At 54.9% G+C, this 27004-nt stretch overlaps 1 protein-coding gene across 2 annotated transcripts; it reads right to left on the reverse strand.

The window, feature by feature from the left end:
* Positions 1-282: 282 nt before the first annotated feature.
* Positions 283-25765, reverse strand: SELENOI (selenoprotein I). Of its 2 annotated transcripts, none has more exons than XM_033055813.2 (10): positions 25582-25723; positions 11982-12050; positions 11606-11714; positions 9592-9666; positions 8537-8799; positions 6731-6839; positions 5264-5312; positions 4694-4874; positions 3750-3932; positions 283-2029 (listed from the first exon to the last, which is right to left on the reverse strand). In XM_033055813.2, the coding sequence occupies exons 1-10, from the start codon at positions 25627-25629 to the stop codon at positions 1913-1915; spliced, it is 1203 nt and encodes a 400-aa protein (XP_032911704.1). In that variant the 5' UTR covers positions 25630-25723; the 3' UTR covers positions 283-1912. The 2 variants fall into 2 exon arrangements, with proteins under 2 accessions (XP_032911704.1, XP_032911705.1); XM_033055814.1 differs by having other exon boundaries at positions 1964-2029; positions 25582-25765.
* Positions 25766-27004: the final 1239 nt, after the last annotated feature.

A 27004-nucleotide genomic window follows, 5' to 3' on the forward strand; every position in this document is an offset into this window, starting at 1 on the left:
ACAGCTCAGTTCTTCCCTGCTTGGGCAAACACAAAACTAGACAGAAAATCATTCAACATCCACATTTTTCAGTGTTACCAGCCCAGCTCTGCTATCTGAACAAGTCCCACAGGGAGCTGTGTCCCCGATGAAGATTCCCTCTGATTCCTGTGCGAGCAGAAATTAAATTTATCTCCATAATTCTATTTCACAAAATAGCAGGAGTCAAAACCTCAGGTGCAGCCCAAGTCATTTGTCCATGGAGGCTTGTTTTTTTTTTTTTTCTGTACAATATCAGTAAAATGGATTGGAGGAAGCTACTTTATTAAATAAACTCTGAAAACCATCCGCCCCCTCTCCCAGCCCCAGGGACACGTGAGCACACGGAGAAGTGGAGCCTCCCACGACGGATGGCAGCCCTGGGAAGGGCCCAGTTTGCTCCTCACAGGCTGTACCGTGACCAGGGGCTGACCAAGGGCTGCCCATGAGCTGCCCAGGGGCTGACCAAGCAATTCCTGAACTCAGGAGCTCAACCTCAGGGGTTTCCAGTCTCCTCGTCGGCGTGACAGTGATTCCGATTTCCAAAAGAAAAAGCATTAAATAGCAGTTACAGGTTGAAGGTTTCCCAGAGCAGAAGGAGACTGCTCTGACCAGGCTGTGAAGCCCCACGTTGCACAACAAAATCAGTGTCTAGAGGACTTTGTTCCCATGGTAGTTCCACCTGCACAATCAGCTGTGCTTGTTCGCTTCCGGATGCAGCCTTTCCAGAGCCTGGGTTTAAGCTACACTCTTCATTCAAGCACAGGTCTTCATTGAATCAAGCCAACAGGAAAGAAAATCAGCATTCAGTCTTCACCACCCCACTCGAACTCAATTATAAAAACAAATTAAAAAACCAAATCAACGGAAACACATCTCTGACAAGTGGACAGTAAACAAAGAGATGAGACACGCGGGTGCTGGGGACAAAGAGAGGGAGATCTGGAAAGGTTCCCACCCCTGGGAGCATCCTGAAGGTGCACACAGGACCAACACAGGGCTTCAGGTCCTTCTCCCAGTGGTGCAATTGCAGTTGGGAAGGGCCAGGTTGTTCCTGGCTGTGGAAAAGGGGATCAGGCAGCAGGAAGGGACCCATGGAGCCACAACAGCAAATCCATGCTGGTAGGAATGGGGAGAGCTTGGTTCTGTAGTCTCAGCAACCTTCCATAGCCCAGACCCCATTCCCAGACTGGGAACACACATGGACACACAGCAACATGTTCAGATATGGCCCCAGGTACCACACAACACATAGAAGCCACATTCCCATTCCTTTGGGAAATTGAGCCCTGATTTTCCAAGCCTCCCAATTAGGATTGAACTACAAGTTTTGAGTGTCTTATCTTTTTTCCCCCCAGCCTTTAGGGAAAAAAAAAAAAAAAAAAAAAAGAAGACAGCAAAGGTGCTAGTGAGTACTTGCCCAAAAGCAGGAAGGCAGGACAGAATGTGGGAGAACTGGCACCATCTGCTCCCAGAGTACCAGCCCAGCTCAGGGGCTGTCCAGACAGCAGGACTGGGGACAGCCAGGAACCACCCCAGGATGTCCCCCTGCCCTTGGAGCAATCAGCTGTGTTGGTTTTGGTGTCAGGTCAAGGTGCTTTGCTCAGGTAAAGCAATTGCATCCCCAAGCAGCTTTCCCTGAGCAAGGGCCGGAGTCAGAGGCTTCTCTGGGAACATTCAGCTGGTCTAAGGTACAGTAACAGCGACCTGAAAGGCTCCTCCTCCTCCAGCTCCACCCAAAACCCGAAGCTTGCAGGGATGGAAGAGCAGCAGGAGCCGCCCCGGCCCAGCCCCGCCCCGGCTGCAGCGGATCCCGCGTGTCCTTGGCCCTGTCCAGAGGATAGTTTGATCTGTGGTGATGGCTGAAGTATTTACAGGTATTTGCAGCAGGTATTTACAGTCCTTCTGCAGCCCGCAGGCCGATTTTCTCCTCCTCTGCTCCCAGTCAGTCCGGAGTGGGTTTCCGTAGGGAGAAGGGCCGGATGTTGAAGTGCCTGCTCAGCTGGCTCACCTGGGGACGAGGCAGACATGGGAGTGGGTTATCCCGGATCCTGAGGGGTTATCCTGGATCCCAAAAAGTTATCCCACATACCAGGGGGTTATCCCAGCCCCTAGACATGAGCAGCAGAGCAGGCAGAGCCCCAGACCTGCTCCCTGTTCTCACCAAGCCCCTGCCACCCAATCTCTCCACACCACCCCAGCCTGTGTCCCTGTCCCTGTTCCCAGGCAATGGCTTCACAGGGAGCAGCCCTGCTGCCTTCCCAACCTTCCCAAACAACAGCCAGGTCTCTCTGGGAGCAGGCTCACCCTCCATTCTTGCCCTCTGCAGGGGCAGGAGTTGGCAATGCAGAGCCCAGGCCTGCAGGATTTTACCCTCCTCCTTTATTTAAATTAATTTGATCATCTCAGAGATCTGTATAAAATATTCCTGAATCCATTCAAAGTGGGAGCTGGATATTTACTGCCTGCAAAAGGAGGCTGATCTGGACACAGTCAGGGCAGAGGCTTTATTCCTAATCATTCCTCCCAAATTCAGAGCAGTTTGGGATTATGGCCCAATCCCAAAGCCTTTAAAGGCTCTTCAGCTCAAAGTGACTTTCCTCCTGGAAGAGGAGCTGGCACAGATGGGCCCTTGGAGAGCCAGAGGGAGGGAAAGAGGGAGCAGAGAGGAGCAGAGCACTGGGAATCTCCTGGGAGGATTACACCACCCGCTCAGCCCCATCTCCAGCTGTGATTCCAAGACCAAATTTATTTAAGCTTCTTAGTAATTCAAATCCGTCTTGCACAGAAGCCTCATTACGCTAATTGGAAAGACAAGGCAACCTGGCTATTACTCCTTGGCTGTAATTACAGCTGGGACTCGACTCCACAGGCTCTGGGGCAGAACTGGGACTCCCAGGGGAAGGGGCTAACCAAGGAGGGTGTTCCCACTACAGCTGGGACATGTGGTCCCTTGTCCCCCTTCCTCAGCAGCTCCCAGGGCATTCCCAGCAGGACCATGGGCTGCTCCAGGTTTGTTCTCTCTGTTAACCAAAACTCAGGGAGCCAGGCAGAGCATGAGGAGGAAACCAATCCCTGGGTCTGTGCACAGCTCTTGCAGCAGGGCAGGCCCTGGAGCTGCTGTGCTCCCACTTTCCCCAGCAGGAAAATGTTCCCCACTGCAGCCTGGCTCTCCCAGCATCTTGGAGCCCTCAGTGGGAGATTCAGGGCCCCTTGCAGGGCCTGAAGGGGCTCCAGGAGAGCTGCAGAGGGACTGGGGACAAGGATGGAGGGACAGCACACAGGGAATGGCTCCCAGTGCCACAGGGCATGGCTGGGGGGGGATCCTGGGCAGGAATTGTTCCCTGGCAGGGTGGGCAGGGCTGGCACAGGGTGCCCAGAGCAGCTGGGGCTGCCCCTGGATTGCTGGCAGTGCCCAAGGCCAGGCTGGACATTGGGGCTGGGAGCACCTGGGACAGTGGGATGTGCCCCTGCCATGGCAGGGGTGGCACTGGATGAGCTTTCAAGTCCCTCCCATCCCAAACTATTCCAGGATTTTGTGCTTGATCTCCACCTCTGACACACCCCAGGATAAGAACAGCCCCTGTCAAATCCTGTGCAGTCCCTTTCAACCCCGTGCTACCTTCCCAATCCTCTCACAAGGAATCCAGCCCAAACTCCACTCCAGAACCATTGCCTACCCCAACCAGCAGCACTCCCAACCACAGCCCAGCCCAGGAGCTGCCACCTACCACGACCACTCCGTAGTGGATGTGTGCCAGGGTGAGGAAGGCGGTCAGCAGGTACAGCAGGAGCGTTTCACTGCCTGGAGCCAGCCCGGACACCACCAGCAGCAGCACGGCCGCGATGGGGAGCAGCATCCAGTTGAGGGGCTGGCACCGTGTGCTGCTCATCTGGCACACGATCAGCTGGCACTGAGGGGACAGAGACACAGCCTGAGCCTGCTGGGAGCCACAGGTGATTGTCCCCAGAGCAGAGGGGATGGTCACGGGTGTGATCTGTCACACTGTCCCCTGTGCTGGCACTGCTGGGGCACCTCCAGGGCTGGGGGCAGCTCTGGGCCCCTCCTGCCAGGAGAGCCCTGGAGGGGCTGGAGCGTGTCCAGGGAAGGGAACGGAGCTGGGCAAGGGGCTGGAGCCCCAGGAGAGGCTGAGGGAGCTGGGAAAGGGGCTCAGCCTGGACAAAAGGAGCCTCAGGGGGGACCTTGTGGCTCTGCACAACTCCCTGCCAGGAGGGGACAGCCAGGGGAAGTTGGGCTCTGCTCACAGGAACAAGGACAGGAAAAGGGGCCAGGGCAGGCTCAGCTTGGACAGCAGTAGGAATTTCTCCATGGAAGTGGTGGTAAACATTGGAAAAGGCCCAGGGCAGTGGTGGAGTCCCATCCCTAGATAGATTTTAAAACCCTCTGGATGTGGAACCCAGGGTGACCTTGGCAATGCTGGGGGCCAGTTGGACTCTAAGGTCTCAGAGGGCTTTTCCAACTTTAACAATCCCATGATTCGACCACTATGCAGCTACATTAAATTTTGATTAAAAATTTAGTCCTCCCATTTTAAATTTATCCCCAAAAGGAGCAGGAACTCCTTTCCCATTAGTGCTTTACTGCTCACAACACATGTGAAAACCCAATTTAACCAATTCCTCAGTTTCTCAAGCATAAAGCAAAAGCTCTTACAGAAATGTTGGCGAAGGCTGTTCCAACCATGAAATAGAAGAGCCTGGGCTGGACCTCCAGGATGTCAGTGGGGGACAGGAAGATCCAGGTGGTGCAGAGCAGGAACAGCAGCACTGGGGACACGAGGGGCAGCAGGATTTCATAGACAGAGTGGTGCTTCAGGGTGTTATTTTTATAGGCCCTGAAAAACAAGCAAAGAAATGAAAATACATGGAATTAGTGAGAAATCCCTGGTGCTGCCTGCAGTAAGAACCTGAAGGGGCTCCAGGATTGCTGCAGAGGGACTGGGGACAAGGGATGGAGGGACAGGACACAGGGAATGGCTCCCAGTGCCACAGGGCAGGGCTGGCTGGGATCTTGGGCAGGAATTGTTCCCTGGCAGGGTGGGCAGGGCTGGCACAGGGTGCCCAGAGCAGCTGGGGCTGCCCCTGGATCCCTGGCAGTGCCCAAGGCCAGGCTGGACACTGGGAATTGGGACAGTGGGAGGTGTCCCTGCCATGGCAGGGGTGGCACTGGATGAACTTTCAGGTCCCTTCCCACCCAAACCCTCCTGGGATTCTACAAACTCACTTGTAGAAGTTGTACAGGCTCATGGGCAGGGTCACAGTGAGGGCACAGACTGGAAGAGAAAAGTGCCACATTAGTGCCCCAGGGCAGAGGGGACACCCCATGCACCCCCAGTCAGGGGCCTCAGGCTGGGCTCTAATTTAAGTTCCCTGCACCAAAAATAGCTCTGAGGGTGCTCCAGGAATAGCTCAGCACTTTTGGAAGTAGCTGCTCCCAAGTCTGGCCCAAGAGCTGTAATTAAAAGTTAAAGTCTGCTGTAAGTTGAAGACATTTCCATTTGAAAGGGCTGCATTAAGGAGCTCGGTTTTGTGCTTTGAACAGTGACAAAGCTTAATTATAACACAACTCTAATGAGACATGAGTCCACACTCCTCAAATGACATGGCTGGGCACAAGAATTTTCACAACAAAGGCAATTTGCTGTTTCTCTGGTTGTGTGCAAACATTTCCAGTGGCCACACTGCCAAAAAGTTGACATTTAACTGGATAAATGATACAAAGCACCCAAATAACTGAAAAATCCTGACCTCAATCAGAACCATCAACACCACCCATGATGTTCCAGCACAACTCCTTCCCTGTTTACCCAGCAGAAGGTGTGTGAGCAGAGCTGGAAATATTCCTGCTTTAATAACCCAGCTCCTCTCCCCCGTGTGGGAATTGGGCTCAGTTTCTCATATAGGAAAAGCACATCCATTATTCATGTGAAGTCACACAGCTGTCAAAGGAAAGCTGGCAACATCCACCAGATACAAGTGCAAGAAGTACATTTAACACACCAATTAACTCAAAATTAAGCAATTACAAAGAACACCTGAAGGGACACAGAAAATAAACTGAGCAGAACTTGTGAGTTAATGGAATTGAACAACACCAGCTCAGCTCTAGCCTTTGCAGTTATTTTGCCTGACCACAGGAGAGCAAGGCTGGGCTTTTATTTCAGTTTAATGATGATGATGATGATGTAATGTTCAGGTGGGTAGATGGAGGGCAGGATCCCCAAACAGCAGAGCTCCCACCCACCTCCATGTCTGCAACCTCCCTCCCACACAGTGTTTGGGCTCTGGGGTGAGAGGGAGCCCCAGAGCATCAAAACAAAAGTGTCCTGACCCCCCAAAACCAGCCCAAGGCTGGGGAGGCTCCACTGAGAGCCAGGTCCCACCACCCCCTGCACCCTTTGGGCTTTATCCCCTGGAAATTCTGTGTTTATCACACTGGATTTATCCCCAGGCTTCACTGAAGACAAACTAAGCTTCTCTGGAGTGAAGTCAGTGCAGTTCTCCAAAATAACTCTGCAGGAGACAACCCTGTTTTGAAATGCTGGGAAAGGGCAGGCTGTGAGAACACCCTCAATTAGTCACTTCAACAACAGCCCGGGGCAGCAAACAGAGCAGTGTTAGCAGGTCATTAGCAGGGGGTTTGGGAAAAAGGTGCAGTTTAAAAGACAGGCTTCAACATGGAGTTTCTTACCAATAATCATTGCAGTGAATAGGTCTCTATATAAGAAATTAAACAGGAAAGGTGCATACCAGGCCTCAACTCCCACAAAGGCTGTCACTATGTAGACAATTGAAATGGTCTGAAAGAAAGCACAGGACAAGCAAGGGTGAGAAATGTGATGGGCAAGGCTGGCAGCACCTGGGCTGGCAGCACCTGGTTGGCAGCATGGTGTGTGCCAGGCAGTTCCAGGGAAATGCAGCTCTAAGCTATGACATGTTCAGTCCTACCCACCAGCAGGAGAAAAATAAAACAAATCCACAAATATCCCACGTTACCAGGTGTAGAGGAAGTGTGAGTGGAGCCCCAGGAGAGGCTGAGGGAGCTGGGAAAGGGGCTCAGCCTGGACAAAAGGAGCCTCAGGGGGGACCTTGTGGCTCTGCACAACTCCCTGCCAGGAGGGGACAGCCAGGGGGGGTCGGGCTCTGCTGCCAGGGAACAGGGACAGGACAAGGGGAAATGGGCTCAGGCTGGGCCAGGGCAGGCTCAGCTTGGACAGCAGCAGGAATTTCTGCATGGAAAGGGTGCTCAGGCCTTGGCAGGGGCTGCCCAAGGAGGTGGTAAAGTCACATCCTTGGAGGAATATAAAAACTACGTGGAAGTGGCACTTGGGGACATGGGCCAGTGGTGGCCTTGGCAGGGCTGAGGCCATGGCTGGACTCAATGGTCTCAGAGGGTTTTTCCAACCTCACTGATCCCATGAGAATCCATGAAATTCCATGAAATATGACCAGGAGCTGCAGGAGAGATGCCTTGAACTCTCGAGGTGACCAAAGCCCAGGTTTTACACAAGCTGTAGTGACCCTGGAGGGGTCACTCAGGGACTCTTCCTTATCCATCTGCTGCTGGATTACAGGGAGAAGCTCACCAGGGCTATTTCAGCTTTAATAGTCCCCTGAAGCTGGGTAGAACACGCTGCTCTGCCCTCCACCCCTGCCTTTCTCCAGCAGGCAGCTCAAAGACCTGGGTTAAGCAACATTTTGGGAGAAAGGATCAGAGTACAGTCAGGGACCAGCTCTGGCCTCCTTTTAGTAGGAGAGATGATTATTCCAATTAATGCAGCTGCATTAATTGAACTCTCCTTCCAACTCGTTGCATTTCCCACCCTGACAAGCCAGAAGATAAATAAATGGATATAAAATAACAAGTTATAAGGAAGAAGCTTTTTTACAATAAGGGTGGTTGCCCAGAGAAGCTGTGGCTCCCTCATCTCTGGAAGTGTCTGAGGCCAGGCTTGGAGCAACCTGGGCTAGGGGGAAGGCACTGCCAGCAAATCCAGGTGAACTGCCTCATCCCTGGGTCCCAGTTCTCTTCAGGAAGAGCTTCCTGCAGAGAATTCCCTAAGGAGGGATGGATACACCAAGAATGAACACCCCAAGGGATCCATCACCATCAGTCTCAAGACCCACTGCCCAGGGACCATGGTCTGGAGGGGCACCTCCCCAGGAGAAATCTTTGCTGCAGGAACAGCAATTAAAAAGCCAATTATCTCTGCTGAATTTTTGACCCAGATCCTGGTAGTGCCAAAAGGCATCCCCAACTTCCAGGCTACAATTTCCCCACACTGGCACCATGAAGGGAACTAAGTAAAGCAACAATTCTGGTGGGTAGGAACCAGGGAGAGGAGAGCCAAGGCAATGCCCATCTTTCAAACCTTGTTTGTCATGGAGAGTCCATCTCCATGGATTGATTATATACTTTACAGGGCTCTGGATCCACACAACACCCCTCAGTGGGCAGCACTGCACCCCTCAGCAGCTTCTCAGGGCGTGTACTCACCACCTGGCTGACGTCATATCCCCAGGGCAGGAAGAGAATCCCTGTGTTATACTTCTCCCAGTGGGAGAGGATGAAGGAAAACAAGACCACCCAGAGCAGGAGGTAGAGGACGAAGACGCTGACGCCGGTGGAACCCCGGCCGAAGGTGGAGTACACGGTGACCACAAAGTACACGCAGGCCCAGCTGTCCAGGCCGTGGTCAAAGAGCTCTCCCAGGGGGGTGCTGGAGTTGGTCCTGCGTGCCTGCTTCCCATCAACGCCGTCTGGGAAAAGGGGGAGAGACATGGGAGCTTTCCTGGACATTCCACACAAAGGAACGGGCCAGGGAATGGCAGATTTCCCCACCTCCATCCTCGACCAAGGAGTGGGCTTCCTACCCCCTGCTCCATGGGAGGCTGAAAAATGCAACAGTCTGATGAGATTGTATTTATTTCTTTGTACTTCCTCTATATTCCTTAAAGCAGCCTCTTCCTGTGCCTAAAGAAGGTCTAAGAGAGATGGAGAGGGACTTGGGACAAGGGCCTGGAGGGGCAGGACACAGGGAATGGCTCCCCACTGGGAAAGGGGAAATTTGGGTGGGATATTGGGAAGGAATTCTTGGCTGTGAGAGTGGGGAGGTCCTGACACAGGGTGCCCAGAGCAGCTGTGGCTGCCCATGGATCCCTGGCAGTGCCCAAGGCCAGGCTGGATGGAGGTTGGAGCAGCCTGGGACAGTGGGAGAAGTCCTTGCCCATAGCAGGGGGTAGAACCAGAGGATTTTGCAGGTCCTTTCCACCCCAAACCATTCTGGCATTCTTTGGTTATTTAAAGCAGACCCAAGGCAGTTTCACAGTTCATCTCAAAGTCAGTTCCAGTATCCTCCTCTCCCATCAGATGCTCTGGGACAACTTCCTTGTCTCCACATTGCAAAGCAGATGTGGAGATAGGATATGCATGTGGATTGTAAAGCTCCCAGGAACTGCTCCTGGCAAGAGCACAGAATCCAACACTCTCCATGGGCTCAGAGAGGGGACAACACAACCACAGCATGAGGAGGTGACCCTGGAAACTCTTACCTAACGTGTAGGCCATGAAGTTGAGGAGCCCCACCACAATCCACACGCCGTTTGGAACGTGCTGGTGATCAGGAGCTGCAGGGATCAGACAGACCCGAGTCAGGACAGCTCAGCACGTGCTTGCAGAGGGATTATTTTGTTTTTATTTTATTCACACAAACAGTGAATCTGGGATGTGAGCTTTGCAGGACTTGATGGCAGAGCTGCCCCACAACAGCCATGTCAGTGAGGACTTTGCCTTCCATATTTGTCCTTTGTTCCAGCTCTCCAAAATCATGGGATCTGAGAACTGGGGCCAGCTCTGTAATGCCATTCCAGGCCATGGAAGTGTGTGCAGAGGACACTCCTCAGCCACTTGCTCACAGAGCATCAAGTGGAGCCTCTTTGATGTGGCAACTCCCTGCCCCCGCAGGAACATGCCAGGATTCCCCGCCCAGTCTCCAGTCCCATCCTGCCAATGGAAACCGAGCTCTTCCCTAATAGCACCTCCACCTCCTCCAGCACGGCTCAGGCAGCGAGCCAGCAGGGCTGGCTGCAATCAGGGAGCCCAAAGGGGCACTGAGAAGGGCAGGGAGAGGCAGGGATCATCCTTGTGCAGCAGGATCTCCTGGGGGAACAACGATCCTGTGAAATGCCACCTCCTGTTTCCTCAGGGCATCAGGATGGTGCCTTTCCAGCAGCAAGGGGAGGGAGGGCATCACTGCAAAGCCATCCAAGGAGGAGGGAAGGCACAAAATTCACCAGCACTGGGAAAAGCTCTCTCTCTCCAAGCAGGACATGCAAAACGTGTATGTGAAAGGGTTATGAGCTTCTCCATCCTTCCAAAGCCAATTTTTGAGAGGCTGGGAGAGTTGGGGACGTCCAGTCTGGAGAAGAGAAGGCTCCAGGGAGCTCTTAGAGCCCTTTCCAGGGCCTAAAGGGCCTCCAGGAAAGCTGCAGAGGGACTGGGGACAAGGCATGAAGGGACAGGACACAGGGAATGGCTCCCACTGCCAGAGGGCAGGGCTGGGTGGGATATTGGGGCTGGGTGGGACATTGGGGCTGGGTGGGTCATTGGGGCTGGGAGCACCCTGGGACAGTGGGAGGTGTCCCTGCCCCTGGCAGGGGGTGGGACTGGACGGGCTTTAAGGTTCCTTCGACCCAAACCATTCTGAGATTCCATGATTCTGGAGGTCTGATGTCCTGGGGGTTTTCACCTTGAGCTACTGACAGCTTTTCTCATGGCTCATGGACCACACCAGCCCCAATCCCACAGATGCCACCCGAGCCTTCAGCAGCCTTGACTTATCTACCAATAAAGGCAATTCCAAGAAACCAGGATTTCTGCCATGTAACTGTGTTTTGATGATGGGTTCCAGTTTAGAAGAACTACACAAACTCTCCTGAGCAACCTAAACCAGACCTGGCAGGGTCTAAGGGAGAGAAAAACACAGAGAAGCTCCTGAGAATTGTCACACTGCATTAATCCTTTCCCTGGGACTCCTCCATGTGCAAAGGGACACAAGAGAACCATTGGATTCACAGACAGATGAACATGGGGACTGTTAGAAAGTTTAAAGCTGTGAATAGTGAAGCTCAGAAAGCAGATCTGGCCTTGTTAGTCTGATGTGGTTGGTGGTGGTTTTGCCAAAAAGGGAATGAGCTGGGATGTGAAAAACAAGGCTCTACCTGCTGATTTCAGGGAAGCAGCACTTCCTAACATTTTCCTGTTAGATTTTCAAACAAGGGCACTGGGTTGTTTGCTCTGCAGGCAGAGCCAACTCCAACCCAGGATTCCAGCTGTTTCCTCCTCCCTCTCCAGCCCACTGCCAGCCAGGAGCACCTTCCCCTGGCAGCCAGAGGGACATTGTCACACCCAGACAAGTCCTTGTCACAAAACCCAGCGAGTTCAATCCCCTCCTCTGTTCCAGTCACTCTGGAAAGGCCCAAACCCAGAGGCCTCACCAAGGAGCACTGGAATTCCCAGCAGAGGAGGTGACAGATTTCCCATCTGACCAGGAACATGCAGCCTTACCAGAAGCATAAAAGTCAGGGTCGAAGTATGCCATGAGGAAGAAGTTGAAGACAAGCAGCAGGAAGCCAGAAAACGTTATCAAATTTGGGGCCAGCCAGGTAGGGAAGATCTATGGGAAAGCAGCAAAAGAACAGATGAACTCATTAAAACATGGACTGAGGAGCAGGCACTGCTCCAGGCACAGTCTGGGTGTTAGACAACACTGCCAGGAGCAGCTGGAGCATCCCAGTGCAGCAGGAAGCATGGGGCTGGGATGCAGGAATTCAGGGATTTGGGGCAGGCTGCAGGCAGCCCTCACTCATTAGTGGCACCACAAATGAAGCAGCTGATGGTGTTACAGAGCTGAGCTGGGCTGGGCTGGGGGACAGGGACTCACCTTCACAACAGCATTCCAGAAGGGATGCATGACATACAGGGACAGGGGGTTGCTGTCCACGGCGCTGTACTGGGAAAGGGAAACAAAACCCAACAGTTAGGGAGGGCTCCAGCAACTCACAGAAAAAGGCAGAGATCTGGAAGCTTCTGAGCCCCATCCTGTGTGGAACCCCCAGGGGACTCCTGATGTACCCCCCCAGCAATCCTCCACCCTTTGGAAATGCCAATCCAGCTCTCTGAGTGGATACAGGCAAAGACTAAGATGCTGATGCTTTCAACTGCTTCCAACTGCTCTGCCCCACCTGGATGAGGAGCAGTGTTATCTGCTCTGCTGTGACCCCTCTGCTCCCTTGCTGGTCCCAGTCTCCATCCCCACTTCCAGCCCATTGAGCACGATGGGTTTCAGAGGCCCCTCTCCACTGAGGAGCTGAGATTTCACCAGAGAGAGCTCAGGGAATGGGGAAGGAGAGCTCTTACCCCCATCCCATCACTTCTACAACATTTGAGGTGCTCAGGGTATGTTTGTGGTGGGGGAAACAAAAATAGAAATAAAAATCAAAGATCTAGAAAAGGCATGAAACAACTTCCAGTGAGAAAGTTAAAATTTGACATCATTTGGCTCTCGAGAGCAGCGTGAGCTGTTATCTGCTCTCACAGCCCCTTCCAAACAGATTACCCTGGCTAAAGTCCTCTTCTCCCAGGAACACTTTGATAAGAATCCCAAGAACAATTCCACAGGCTACCAAACTCCTGGGCTCACATGCTCAGTGCTGGGCTGGGCAGAACCTGCTGCTCACCCACCTGCTCGGGACAATACCCCCAGCTCCAGCACAGGTGTCTGCCCCAGTCCAACCCCAACCACAGAATCCTGGCCTTGGACACTGCCTCCCTAAAGGGGCAGCTCCCCTCCCCATCCTCCCACAGAACAATTCCTGCCCAAGATCCCATCCAAATCCCCTTTTCCAGTTTGAAGCCATTCCCTGTGTCCTGTCCCTCCATCCTTGTCCCCAGTCCCTCTGCAGCTCTCCTGGAGCCCCTTCAGGCCCTGCCAGGGGCTCTGAGCTCTCCCTGGATCCTTCCTTCTCCTGTCCAGGTGAGCACCCCCAGCCCTTCCCTGCCCTCCCTGTGCAGGGTCAGTCCCTCTCCCTGGGATTCAGCCCCAGAGGTTGTGTCCCCACACCAGCAAAGCCACAGGAGCTGCAGAGCAAGAAGCAACAAACCCCAAAGCTGTACAGAGGCAACTCTAAGCCACAAGGAATTTCCATCTCAGCTTAATGCAATTTTGGGGGGCAGAATTCCAAATGCTTTACAAGATAATAGGATTTGAAGCACTAGTTAGGGGAGGAGGAGAGACTGATTTAATCTCATTATCCCCAAAACAGCCTGGAACAAGAGAACAGATGCAAGGGTTGGAGTGAGGCAAAGGAAACACTCCAGAGCCTCCATGCCCGTGCTTGGAAGATATCTCAGGGAAGTTTCACCAGGCTCACGGCTCAGGAAGTTTTCCTCTCTCCCTGCAAGGACTGGGGACAATATTCAATTAACAGCCTTTCCCCATGGCCACACATGTTCCCACCTTGCTTGCAGAACTCAAAGACCTGGGAAGAGCTGTTTCTTGGAGAAAGGGCAGCTGCTCTGCAGAGGTTTGCTAATACAACCATGGAATATCCTGGGTTGGAAGGGACCCACAGGGATCATGGAGTCCAACTGCTGGACCTGCAGAGATCCCCAGCAATCTCACTCTGTGCATCCCTGGGAGCATTATCCAAACTCTCCTGGAGCTCTGGGGTTGTGCCCATTCCCTGGGGAGCCTGGGCAGTGCCAAGGAGAAGAACCTTTCCCTGATCTCCAGCCTGACCTTCCCTGACACAGCTCCAGCAGTTGCCTTGGGTGCTGTCCCTGTCACAGAGAGCAGAGATCAGAGCTGCCCCTCGGGAGGAAGTTGCTGACACCCATGAGCCCTCCTCTCAGTCTCTTCTCCAGCTGAACAAGCCTTGTGTGGCCCCTCCAGACCCTTCCCAATGTCTGTGCCCTTTGGTTGCTCTCCCACAGCTTTAGATCCCTCCTATGCCCCCCAGCTCCAGCCAGGACAATTCTCTGTGTGCTGAGCAAGGCCAGCAATGCTGTGCCCGCTCTGGGGACACCCTGGGCCACAGGGACAGAACCAGGGCTGGCTCTGGTGACAGGCTGGCTGCCACCCTTGGGGACAGCACTCTGGACAGCCAGGACACGGCTGCCTGCCCAGGACAGCTGCTCCCAGAATATCAATGAGCTGCCAGGCATCTTCAGGGACAGATCCCAAGAGTATCCTGGCCATGCCCAGCCTCCTCCAGCTGCTTTTCCTTGTCAGGCTCTTCCTTACAAACATTACTAAAGTTGTCCCTTCACTTCTACAGTGTTGAAGCACTGGCTTCATCATTCCCTCACCTCATCCTCACTGGAAATTAGTGTCATCTTCTGCATTTTGGATCTCCACATACCAGTGACTAACATCCCTAAATTGTTCTTCTATCACAATCAATGATTCCCACCAGCCTGGACTCTGGATTTCTGCCCCTTTTTCACGGAAAGAAGGGTAAAGGAAAAGCAGAAGTGCCCAGAAGGAATTTCATACACCCCAGAGTCTTCTTCCCAAAGCAGGCAGGCATTTGTAAAGGGCCCTGCTCTAAAACAGCTCCATGCTCACAGACACAGCTTCTCCTCAGGGCTGCAGGGAGGAGCCAATGCAGCCCAGACAGCTTCCTCGGGATTTGGGTCAGAACTCCTTAGGGAAAGAGCAAAACCAGCAGCAGCAATCTTACCACTGGCACCACACAGGAGCCCCCTGGCCGTGCCAGGGAACCACAGACACCCCAAGAGGTGGGGACAGGCCCCGTGGCTGTGGTGCCGTCGCAGACGAGCTGGCTGGTGTCGTTATGGGATTTACAGACACAAATGGCTTGTATGGCTTCAACCCAGCATTAATCACACAACCAGGATGCCTCTGGGAGATCCAATTATGTGTCCAAAGAGGAAAAAAATACAGATTTATAGCCCAGATTCTACTAATGGTTTTCCTGCCCCGGAAAAAACAATTCTGCTTTGAAGTAATCTGGTTACTGGGAGCCAGCAGCACTGCCAGAGGATCCTGGAGTATCCTGAGTTAGGAGGGACTCACAGGGGTCATCAAGTGCAGCTCCTGGCCCTGCAGAGGACATGCCAAGAATCCCACCATGTGCCTGGTGTGATTCACACCATCACCAGTGTCTGGTGTTGGGCTGTGACACCCAGCTGGGCTGGAGCAGCAAAGATGGATTTGTACATCCCACCATGCTCACAGGTGCTCCAGGGAGGAGCAGGGCACTCAGCAGAGCAGCTCCAGCAGGTCCATGAGGCTGTTCCCTACCAATCTCCTTAAAGACACAGAGGGCACAAGGCTGAGAACCTTCTCCCCTCAGGCTCAAGATAAGCCAGGAGGCAGAAAACTCAACCAATCCCAGTGAATGGAAGTGAGCAGAGCTGTGCCAGGAAAAACAAGGCACGTTTGCCCTATGCCCACCCTTGGCCAGCGTGTGAGGAGTCACCTCACCCTTCAATGGTACTGATTAACTCGAGCCCTGTTTGTCTTTTCCAAGGTCACTTCTCAGCTGGCACCAGAAGGGAGCATGTTGGCAGTGGAGAGCTGCACCCACCACATGAGCACAGGGGTTTGGTTCCCACCAGGAAGCTGCAGGAAGGATGTGGATGTCCTGGCTGTGTGCCCCAGCTGCAGCTTCAGTGTGTCCCCTCCTCCTACCTTGGGTTCACAGGGCAGGTTTTAGACATCCAGCAATGAACGATGCTCCAAAACACAGCAAAAAGTCCCAGAACCACTGAGGATGGAAAAGTCCTCTCCAAACATTGAGTCAAACCATCCCCAGCACTGCCAAGGCCACCACTGCCCCGTGTCCCCAAGTGCCACGTCCACAGGGCTTTTAAATCCCTCCAGGGATGGTCACCACTGCCCCATGTCCCCAAGTGCCACGTCCACAGGGCTTTTAAATCCCTCCAGGGATGGGGACTCCAGCCTGAGCCCATTTCCCCTTGTCCTGTTCCTGTTCCCTGGCAGCAGAGCCCGACCCCCCCTGGCTGTCCCCTCCTGGCAGGGAGTTGTGCAGAGCCACAAGGTCCCCCCTGAGGCTCCTTTTGTCCAGGCTGAGCCCCTTTCCCAGCTCCCTCAGCCTCTCCTCGGGCTCCAGCCCCTTGCCCAGCTCCGTTCCCTTCCCTGGACACGCTCCAGCCCCTCCAGGGCTCTCCTGGCAGGAGGGGCCCAGCACTGAACACTTGCAGGGTCCCAGCAAGGCCAGAGCCCCATTCCTCGATAAGGAACTGCCACACTGAGCAGAAGCCCCCCTCCTGCTCCCCAGTCCCCACAGCACGTGCTAATTCACTGGGAAAAACACATTCCTGCCCTGCTAACACACCTTGGTTCTCAGACACCAGCTGGGAGATTCACGAAATCCCAGATTGCTTTGGGTTGAATGGACCTCAAAGTTCATCCAGTGCCACTCCATGCCATGAGCTGGGAAACCTCTCACTGTCCCAGGCCACTCCAAGCCCTGTCCAACCAGGCCTGGAACACTTCCAGGGATGGAACAGCCACAGCTTCTCTGGGCACCCTGTGCAGGGCCTGCCCACCCTCCCAGAGTAGAATCCAGTTCAGTCTCTCTCTGCAGCAGAGCAGCTCCAGGTGGGACACTGAGCAGGCTGTGGCTCTATCCCAGCATGGAATCACCCTAGGCTGGGACAGAGCTGGGATTTGGCCCCATCACCCTGGTGCCAAGTCCTGACCCCATCTCACTGTTGTGTTGGTGCAGGGGAAGTCATTTCCCCAGGGACACATCATGTGGAGCAACACTTGATGTTGATGGCAGGCTTTGGGAAGCAGCCTGCCAATTCCAGCTGCATCCAAGAGTTCTCTCTGTTTGGGAGCATCAAACATCCATGAATATGGGTCATGAGAGTGAGGTGATCAGCTGCACAGGGCTGGGAATGATGAACCTTCAGAAATGCAGTCAGGAGTGAACCTCTGGAGTGGCAATCCAGAGGGAGGGATGAGAGCACTGATTTGAGGGAGAAAGACTGGAGTGGGGAGGGGGAGAAAATGCAGAGTCAAAAATGAGGAACAGGAAACTTGGTACAATAACACTGGGACTGCCAAGAGAATTTGCTGTGTTGCCAGAGCTGGTTTGGGCTTCAAAAATAGCGGGAAGGAATGATTCCCTTTGAGGGTGGGCAGGCCCTGGCACAGGCTGGCCAGAGAAGCTGTGGCTGCCCCTGGATCCCTGACAAGTGTCCAAGGCCAGGCTGGATGGAGCTTGGAGCACCCTGGGACAGGGGAAGGTATCCCTGCCCATGGCAGAAGGTTGGAATTAAATGATCTTTAAGTCACTTCCCATTCAAACCAGTCTGGGATTCATTCTGTGATAATGCCCACGTTAGTGGAAGAAAAGAGAATTTCTTACAATCCCTAGAAAAAGAAATCAAGTTGAACTTTTCCATTCAAGGAAGCCACAAGCCCACACACATCAGGAGATGATTCCAGGTAAAGCAAGGCACTGCAGTGAAGGAGGGGTAATGCCACCCCCAAGTTTCAACTGAGCCTTTGTGAAGGGCACAAATAAAACCTTTTTTTCCAAAGCACATTCCTGCCTCTCCACAAAGAAGAAATTCACAATTAACAGGAAAACCCCCACACTTGACATGCAGTTCTGTGCAAGATGGGAAGCCGAGCGAGTCAGGTCACTGACACAAACCCTTGTAATGCAGCCACTTTCAGAGCCAGCCACGGGAAGTGATCCTTGAATTTCCACAATGCACTCCCAGTTCTCTTCCAAGCCCTCTGCACAGCCAAAGACTTGCTGCTCATTAGCAATGAGTAACTCTTCTGGTGGAATTCCCTGTAGCCAAGACTCAGCAGACACCAATAAACATTGCAGCAAACTTTCAGTGCAATTAAAGAGCCCCAAGATGGGCTGACAAGCAGCCCACGCTCTGTTTAAATGATGGCTCTGCGCACCTTGCAACACTCAAGGCACGAGCTGGGACCCAGCCAAGGACAGAGGCTTTTCCAGCACATGGAAAAGCCACACAGCCAAAGCAGGCTTAGCACTGTCACCACTTCAACCACTCTTTCCCCTCCTGTGGCTGCTCATCATGGCACCTCTGTGCCCAAATGAACAGCTGGGATTGGGAATGCAGCTTCCTGCTGCTCCACTGTGCTCACATCCATGAAAAGCACCTCTGTTAGCAGATGTCCCCAGCCACCAGCTGGGAACAGCAGCCTCCTGCTCCAGGTGGGCCTGAGGATGTAGGATGGGTGCAGCAGGCACAGCAGGATGGCACAGGATGGGCACAGCAGGAGTTGTGTGATTCACCTGCACCACAAGGGAAGAGCCCAGAGGGATCCTGCTGTGGGACAGGACAAGCAATCCAGGAAAATGGACAGGACCTGGCTGACACCTGAAATCCCCCAGCCCTGAGCTGATGCCCCAGTGTGGGCAGTAGGAAAGGGGGGGAATTCTGTCCTTGTGCCCCTGTGCCCAGGTGAGACCCCAGCCCTGGGGATTCCAACAGCAGCAGGAGCTGGAGCTGCTGCAGAGAGCCCAGAGGAGTCCCAGAGCTGCTGCAGGCACCGAGCCCCTCTGCTCTGGAGCCAGGCTGGGAGAGCTGGGGGTGCTCACCTGGACAGGAGAAGGATCCAGGGAGAGCTCAGAGCCCCTGGCAGGGCCTGAAGGGGCTCCAGGAGAGCTGCAGAGGGACTGGGGACAAGGATGGAGGGACAGGACGCAGGGAATGGCTCCCAGTGCCACAGGGCAGGGCTGGCTGGGATCTTGTTCCCTGGCAGGGTGGGCAGGGCTGGCACAGGGTGCCCAGAGCAGTGTGGCTGTTCCATCCCTGGAAGTGCCCAGGGGAGGTGTGGCAGCCAATACAGCCACAAGCTGCCTGTCCCTGAGCCAGTCACTGTCTCATACAAAAAGCCACAGAGGTCTGAAGCTCCTGCTGGAAACCTTGCAGGACCTACTGGGGACTGAAGCTGCAGTAGGTCCTGACCACAATGAGCTTCATCACCACCACTGTGTGGCTAAAAACAAGCGAGTTTGGGAATCCCCTACCAAAACATGGTTCAATACCTTTGACACCTTGTAGAGTAAAGGCCACTGCTCAGAAACCAGCAGCACTCTAGCAGCAATTTCAGCATTGCTCTGGATGAGGCAGTGTAAACACAGCCAGAGCAAGTCACGGGAGTGGCACCAGTTCATCACTCATCAAAACCTTCCAGCACGTCAGAAGTGTCTCTAGAAAGCTGCATAAATCCCTTCCTTCCCCTCATCTCATCGCTTAGCACAGGGGAAAAGCTCAGCCAAGGCTCGTGAGCTGAGTCGCTCCCAGTTAATCCATAAGCACTGCTGCTGTCTCCAACCACGGCACTTTTCAGACCATGAGAGCTGCAAGGGACAAGCTGAGCTGGGCAGTGGTTCAACCCCCTCAATTTAACCACAGAAAAGGAGGAGAAGGAAGAAAAGCGCCTCTAACTTGGAAATCACAGAGCCTAGGAGGTGCTCAGCAAGTGCCAGGCAGCGCCTTGGGAAGCTGCGTGTGTTTAAAGGCAGCCACACACCCGGCTGTCTCAGAGCAATTAAAAGAGCCCTTGGGGAAGGAGTTAAGTGATTCCAGAGCTGGGCTCAAAGGCTTCCCCTCCTTCTCACCCTTCCTGCTAAGGAGAAGCCGAGCTGGCAGGCTGGGGGAGGCACTGGCCTTTAATGAATCACTGTGGCCTTGAGCCTCACAGCCACAGCCCAGCAGCAAAACGCTTCCCTTGCTGCTTCCCTTGCTCCCAGTGTTGTTGTTCCATCAGTGTGAGCTGCCATCCGTGTTTCTGAACACCCTGCAGAGATCTCTTCAGGGCTCCTGTTTCCAGAGCAGCCTAGAGAATCCTGCCAGGAACAGCTTCCAGCCATCTGCTTCCCAGCATCTGCAGCCCTGCTCCCCGTGCCACTCCCAGTCTGGAGGCAATAGGATTTCTGGTTGAGGGGCACAGCACCCTCTTCTCCAGGGCACAGATGGCACCAGCAGCTGGGCTCGCACCTGGAGTGTTGGAAGAAAGGTGCAGAAAAGGGAAGAGAGCATCCAGATGGAAAATGCTCTCCACACTAAATGGAAATCCCTGAAGCTTGATCCTTGGGTGTATTCAGTGTCCCAGGTCTCCGAGCTCTCCCTTTCCATCTAGCACTGGAAATGAGGAACAGTTGTTTTTCTGTGAGAAAACCCTTAAAGAACTTGAATAATCAAATGTGGGAAGGATTTTCTACAGATGGGGCCTGCCAATTGCATGGATCAGAGCCCCATTTGCTGCTCTCCCACCCAGGACTCCCACCATCCAAATGGATGCAGTATTTTACTTTTCCCTACTCAGAGTGTCAGCTCTAACAAACAGCATTTTAAAGAGCACCTTTAGGTCCCTTAAGGCCACCACCAGCTCCTGCTCAGATACTGAATGGAAGTGTTTGGGGGTTTTTGGAGCAGCAGCTTTGCTATAAAAGGTCCTTCCCAAGCCTCACTTGAGTTTCTTCTTGCTGAACTCACGCTGGTTCCAGAAGCTTCTGGGGTGAGCCACCAGCCTGGTCCACCTTTGGACTCAAACATGACACATGTCACCACCTTCCCTCTCCATTCCTTGTGTGCCTCAGGTAAGGAGTGGCATTCCCACCTCCTCCTTCGCTGGCATTTGCCCCAAGATCCCTGAGGATAAGCCTGAGGCCCACGTGGCATCAGGACAAAACCTTGTACTTGCAGAGAGAACCAGGGGAACAGACACTGACGTGCAGCCAGAACTTCCCACACAACACTTGTCACTCAAACACCTTCCCTGCTCCTGTGGGACCTGGATCAAAGAGCCACACATGGATCATGGCCCTGGGAATTATCATCAGCGGTTCCATACACCAAAGGCACTGGTAGAGGAGAGGATCCCTGAGGGTAGAGCTGGACAACACGGAAACACAAGCAGCTCAGACAAGGCTGGGTGAGAAAAGGCTACAGAGAAGGCAAGGCATGTGACTGGAATAGGGAAAGACAGGGACAAACCATCAGAGGTGGCTGCAACTGCCAAGGACACATGAAGCTGCAGAGCTGTGTCCTCACTCAGAATCATCAAATCACGGAGTGATTCGGGTGGGAAGGGACCTTAAAACCTCATCCAGTGCCACCCCTGCCATGGCAGGGACACCTCCCACTGTCCCAGCTGCTCCAGCCCCAGTGTCCAACCTGGCCTGGGACACTGCCAGGGATCCAGGGGCAGTCACAGCTGCCCTGGGCACCCTGTGCCAGCCCTGCCCACCCTGCCCCAGATCCCACCCAGCCCTGCCCTCTGGGAGTGGGAAGGCATTCCCTGTGTGATGTCCCTCCATCCCTTGTCCCAAATCCCTCTCCAGCAGAGGAAGCAAAGCAGAACAGAACTCTGCAAACATTCCCGAGGGCCCAATTTCTCCCTCATCCATACATTTACAGAAGGAGGCTGCCCAGAAGCTGGCCACAAGGCCATCTGCAGACAGTTGTTAAGAGTCTGATCTCTGGCATCCAACTGCAAGTTTCCAGTCAGAAATAGCAGTGCCTGAATAGCAGTGCCTGGCTGCAGCTTTCTTGGCAGGGGACATCCCACACCTGACAGCAACAGAGCTCTGGGCTTTGGCAGAGGACATTCAACACCCAACCAGAACAGGGGGCCTGCATTGCTTTTCCCTTGGGATGGGGATACACAAATCCTGCTCCATGGCCTCCAAAGAAGCACTGCAGTTTGGATATGGAGAGCTCCAGCCTGCCAGGAGCAGCCACCCCCTGGCCCAGGCTGACAAGTGCCAAGGGCTGGAGCAGACCCAGCTGGCATTTGTGCGGCCTCAGGGGAAGCCTCAGCCCCTGCCAGGCAGGGCTGGGACACATCAGCTGCAGAGCAGGGATTTGGTCCCTCCCTGCCCAGGTTAGCTTAGCCTGCCTCCAGATTGATATTTCCTCCAGCCAAAGAATTCCCTGCTGCAGGAGTGTTACAGGCACAGAATCCCAGCATCCCTGAGGTTGGAAAAGCCCTCCCAGCCCATGGAGCCCAAGCTGTGCCTGATCCCCTCCTTGTCCCCAGCCCAGAGCAGTGAGTGCCACATCCAGCCCTTCCTTGGACACCTGCAGGGATGGGCACTGCAAACCTCCCTGGGCAGCCCCTGCCAAGGCCTGAGCACCCTTTCCATGCAGAAATTCCTGCTGCTGTCCAAGCTGAGCCTGCCCTGGCCCAGCCTGAGCCCATTTCCCCTTGTCCTGTCCCTGTTCCCTGGCAGCAGAGCCCGACCCCCCCTGGCTGTCCCCTCCTGGCAGGGAGTTGTGCAGAGCCACAAGGTCCCCCCTGAGGCTCCTTTTGTCCAGGCTGAGCCCCTTTCCCAGCTCCCTCAGCCTCTCCTGGGGCTCCAGCCCCTTGCCCAGCTCCGTTCCCTTCCCTGGACACGCTCCAGTCCCTCCAGGGCTCTCCTGGCAGGAGGGGCCCAGAGCTGCCCCCAGCCCTGGAGGTGCCCCAGCAGTGCCAGCACAGGGGACAGGCCCTGCCCTGGCCCTGCTGCCACCCCAGAGCTGGCACAGCCCAGGGGCCACTGGCCTCTTGCCCACCTGGGCACCCCTGGGCTCGTGTCCAGCTGCTGGCACCAACACCCCAAGGAAATCTTCCCTGGCACCATTAAACTTTGACACCCTCTCTGCCAGTGCTGCACCTTGTGTTGCTCAGGAGCTCCTCAGTGTCCCTTTAAGAACAGCCAGAGCACCGATCCCTCTCTGTCCCTGCCAGCCTGGGACAGCAGGAGCACACTCCTGTCTCGCCCCCAGCCAGCAGGAACGTGCACACTGCAAACTGAAACCATCTGGACTCCTGGCTCCATGGCAGGAGTGACCCAGCCAGGCCTGGAGAAGGCTGTGGATCATCCTGCATGAAGCTCCTCTCCAGGGACAGTCTCCTTCCCTGGGACTTGCTGCCTCCTTCACATGCCCCCAAATCCACCTGCTCTTCTCCAAATCCATGGTGTGTAGCTGGAGAGATTGTGCCAGGCACAGCTTAAAGGCTGAGGCACAGCCAGGCCCTGGCACAGGGTGCCCAGAGAAGCTGTGGCTGCTGCATCCCTAGAAGTGTTCCAGACCAGGTTGGACAGCACCCTGGGACAGTGGAAGGTGTCCCTGCCGACGGCAGGGGGTGGCACTGGATGGGCTTTAAGTCCCTTCCAACCCCATTTGTGATTCTGACAAGGTAACCCAGCTTTGGAAGCTGCAAAGGGCAGAGCACACCAAGCCCCAACGCCTAATTCAAGGCTGGAATATGTGACCCAGTACTGAGATTTTTGCTCGATCAGCACGTTCCCAAGGCTAAAATAGCCAAGAACAAAGCTCCCCAAGGAAATACGACATGGAGGAAGCAAGGAAGGCAGCAGGGCAGAGACATGAGTGGAGCACAGATGGTGATCTTGGAGTGTACCCACCCATTCCTGTCACAGTCTCTACGGACTCAGTGACACCACAGGCTCCGGGGCAAAGCTCCTCCTGTCCTAGGGACACAGCTCCATCAGAGCCCTGCTCCCACATTGCAGCCCTGTGCCCCCAAAGCAAGGCCAGGAGCATCCCACCAGTGCCCAAATGGGACAGGGAGCAGCTGATTTTTTATGCTGCATAGGATCCTTCTCCTCACCTCCAGTGCCTTTCAGGGTTCTGTTCCTAGATTTAACTGCAGGAGCATTTCTGTCAGAGCAGTCTTCAGGAAATAACCTGGGAGCAGCTTTGGTCCTTGCCACACGATCCAGAAGGGCTGGAGACCCCCTTGTGCCTGCACAGGTGCTGAGAGGGACGGCAGCAACCCCACCAATCCCTCCAGCACGACAGGAAACAGGCTGAACATCCAACAGTCTCCCTCTTGGAGCAAAAGAACCGACTTTGCAGGAGCCAAGCCCGTCCCTTTGGGAGGCCTGGCTCACAGCTGAATGTTTGGATTAACTTTCTCCAGCACCCACACAAACCCACGGTCGTTCACTTCCTTTCTAAACACATGGAAATTTTCCTGATGAATCCCCACACAGCCAGCCTTCCACAGGGAATCTCATGCACCCTGATACATCAGAGATCCAAGTCATTCTCACAAGTCCATTTCTCTCCACCTCACCAGAGTGCAAGAGGAGTGTGAGCAAGCCCCACAGACAGCTCCCTGATTGTCCCACACTCTTAAGTGACACCCCACGAGCCACCCTGGAAGGACGACTGGAATGTGGGCCCACATGATGGATCCCACAACAAGAGCAAAGCAAAGATGAGGTGAAGCCTTTTTACTTCACTGCTGGTGTGGGAGAAGAAGCAAAAATGGAAAACACCCTCCTCTCCACATAAACACAGGATCCAGCATTCCCCCGTGTTAAGGATGTTGCCTACTTTGGCCCAAAATCAGTCCCCGGGATTTAAATGCCACAGCAGAGACTCTTGGCACTACCAGCACTTCCTTCCAAGCTTCCCAAGGCTTTGGACAAGACAAGGTTTGGCATGAAGAGACAGGAAGGACATGGGTTCCACGGCTGTGACTGCATGGAGCAGCCATGGGGCAGGAGCACGGCAGCCCTGAGCTCCATGGGGGCAGTTCCTGGGCCAGCCCTGCTCCCGGGTAACCCACAGCCCCCTCTGCAGTCCCTTCATTTTGGGGACAGCCCCAGAGCTGCTGGGTGTGGGGACAGGTCACCACTGCCTCCCTGGAGGGGAAGCTGCCAGTCACACCCTGATCATCCCAGCAAGGAGGGTCCCATGTCACACACACAGTCCCACCTTCACTACACAGGTCCTTGATGCACCACAGCCCCCCAAATCCCGGCTCTCACTCACTGCAATTCCTCTGCCAAAAAACCCCGGGTCTCTCTGCAGCCCCCCAACCCACAAAGCTCGGGTCTCACTGCAGCCATGCCCCAAAATCCTGTGTTTCCCTGTAACCACTCCCAAACCGGGCTCTCACTGCAGAGCTGCCCCTACCCTGAAACCCCAATATCTCACTGGAGCCTCATCCCATAACCCAGGTTTCCCTGCAACACCCTGTCCCCCCACTCCACATTCCCCTGCAGCTCCCTGCCACCATCCCAGGTCTCACTGCAGCACCAACCCCCGCCCCCAAACCCCTCTGTGTGTCACTGCAACCCACCAAACCCTGGGGCTCACTGAAACTCCCACCCCAATCTCACTGCAGTCCCCCAAACCCCGCACATCGCTGCAAACCCCAAACCCCAGACCTCACTGCAGACCCTCCCAGACCTCGGCCCGCCCTACAGATCGCCCTCGCTCCCTTCCAATCTCGGCTTTCACTGCGGTCCCTCCCTACACCCCAAACCCGGGACTCCCTCCACATCCCCTCCCCACACCCTGGGTCTCCCTGCAGCCCCTCCGAAGATCCCACCCCGGCTCCCAGGCCCTGCTGGAGCCTCCCCCTCTCCTCGCACCCCAACCTCCCCCGGCCGCCCCCGGCAGGCCCGGCCGCCCCTCAGCGCTGCCCTCACGGCGCCAGGCCCCGAGCCCGCTCCCACCAGCGCCGCTACCTTGTACTTGCTGAAGCCGGCGAGCTGCTCGGGGCTCACGTACTCCATGGTGCCGCTATTCCCGCTGCTCCCGGGGCCGCTATTCCCGCTGTTCCCGCTGTTCCCGCTGTTCCCGGGGCCGTTCCCGGGGCCGTTCCCGCTGCTCCCGGCGCCGCCGCCGCCGCATCGGCCCACCCGGCGTGGCCGTGACGTCACCGCGCCCCGCCCCGCCCCGCCGTGACGGCGCCGCCTGGCGGCCGGGAGGGCCCCACGCGTGAGGGGAGCAAGAAAAGCGGGAAAAAAAGATCCCAAAAACCACAGCGTGCAGCGATTCCCCGTGTCCTGGCAATCCAGCCCTGCTAAGATGTCTCTCTCCGTCTCTCTGGGATCTCCTTTAGGTAGCAGAAAGGGCTCAAAGGTATCCCTGTACCATTCTTATGTCCTCATTCTTAAGTCCTCATGGATTCTGTGTGGGAAGAGACCCTAAAGCCCATCCAGTTCCACCCCCGGCCATGGGCAGGGACAAATTCCACTATCCCATGTGCTCCAAGTCCTGTCCAACCTGTCCTTGAACACTGCCAGGGATGGAGCAGCAACAGCAGCTCCCAGGCAGGCAGGGTATCAGAGACTGCAAAACGTCAATCAAATTCCTTGAATTTTTATCTTTTGCTGTCAAAGCGCTCTGTAAGTTTGGCCTCTTGAGAATATATGCTAGATATATCTCCTGTGTGCCTACCCAGAGTAAAGGAACCTCAGTTTAGCCCTTTATATTTAACTGTTTAGGGGTTTTACACAGGGGCACCACACCCCAAGTGGTGCAGCCTGGCAGAGCTGCTGCATCCCAGTCTCACTGGAAGGAACCACATCCAACGATTGTGAAGGCTGGAAAACACCTTTAAGCTGTTTGAGCTCGTCCCCACAGCAGGGCCTGCAAGGAAGGAGGTGCCAGACGACCCCACTGAGGGAGACTTTGGCCAAGGAGTGCTGGCAGAGACAGGGAAAGGTGCAGAGAACAGCCTGGCTGAACTGGAGCAGCTGGGACAGCTGGCACAGGTGAGGGAGCAGGGGAGGGACCCTGCAGCCTCCTGATAGCCCAGCCCAGGGCTGAGGCCACCCCCCTTGCTGCACTGGGCCCTCTCCACTGCACCCAGTTGTGGCACTGGGTCCCCTCCAGTAGCTGCACTGGGACATTCCCCACTCAGTCCAGGAGGTGACACCATGGCCAGGGGCACCTCCACTGCCAGTCTGGCTGGGGGAGCCGGCCCAAATCTCCTCCCAGCCCAGGTGTCCCCAGTCCCTGGCACTCAGCCCTTGCAGCACACGCTCACATGGCCCAGCTCTGGCTCCTGTCACTGGCTCTGGCTCTGCTTGGCCAGGGCTGGGCTTGGCAGAGTTTGGGTTTGTTCCCCTTTTGTCCTGCAGGTTCCCAGCTGAGCAGCTCCAG

This window comes from Catharus ustulatus, chromosome 3, assembly GCF_009819885.2.
Source record: "Catharus ustulatus isolate bCatUst1 chromosome 3, bCatUst1.pri.v2, whole genome shotgun sequence".
NCBI classification, from domain to species: domain Eukaryota; kingdom Metazoa; phylum Chordata; class Aves; order Passeriformes; family Turdidae; genus Catharus; species Catharus ustulatus.

Excerpts from the sequence above, each read along its gene's own strand:
- SELENOI (XM_033055814.1), bottom strand. The coding sequence starts at position 25,629 with ATGGAGTACGTGAGCCCCGAGCAGCTCGCCGGCTTCAGCAAGTACAAG. Across the intron at positions 11,715-11,981 it reads TCTGGAATGCTGTTGTGAAG|ATCTTCCCTACCTGGCTGGC; the intron begins GTGAGTCCCTGT and ends GCTTTCCCATAG. Across the intron at positions 3,933-4,693 it reads CAGCCTTCGCCAACATTTCT|TGCCAGCTGATCGTGTGCCA; the intron begins GTAAGAGCTTTT and ends CTGTCCCCTCAG.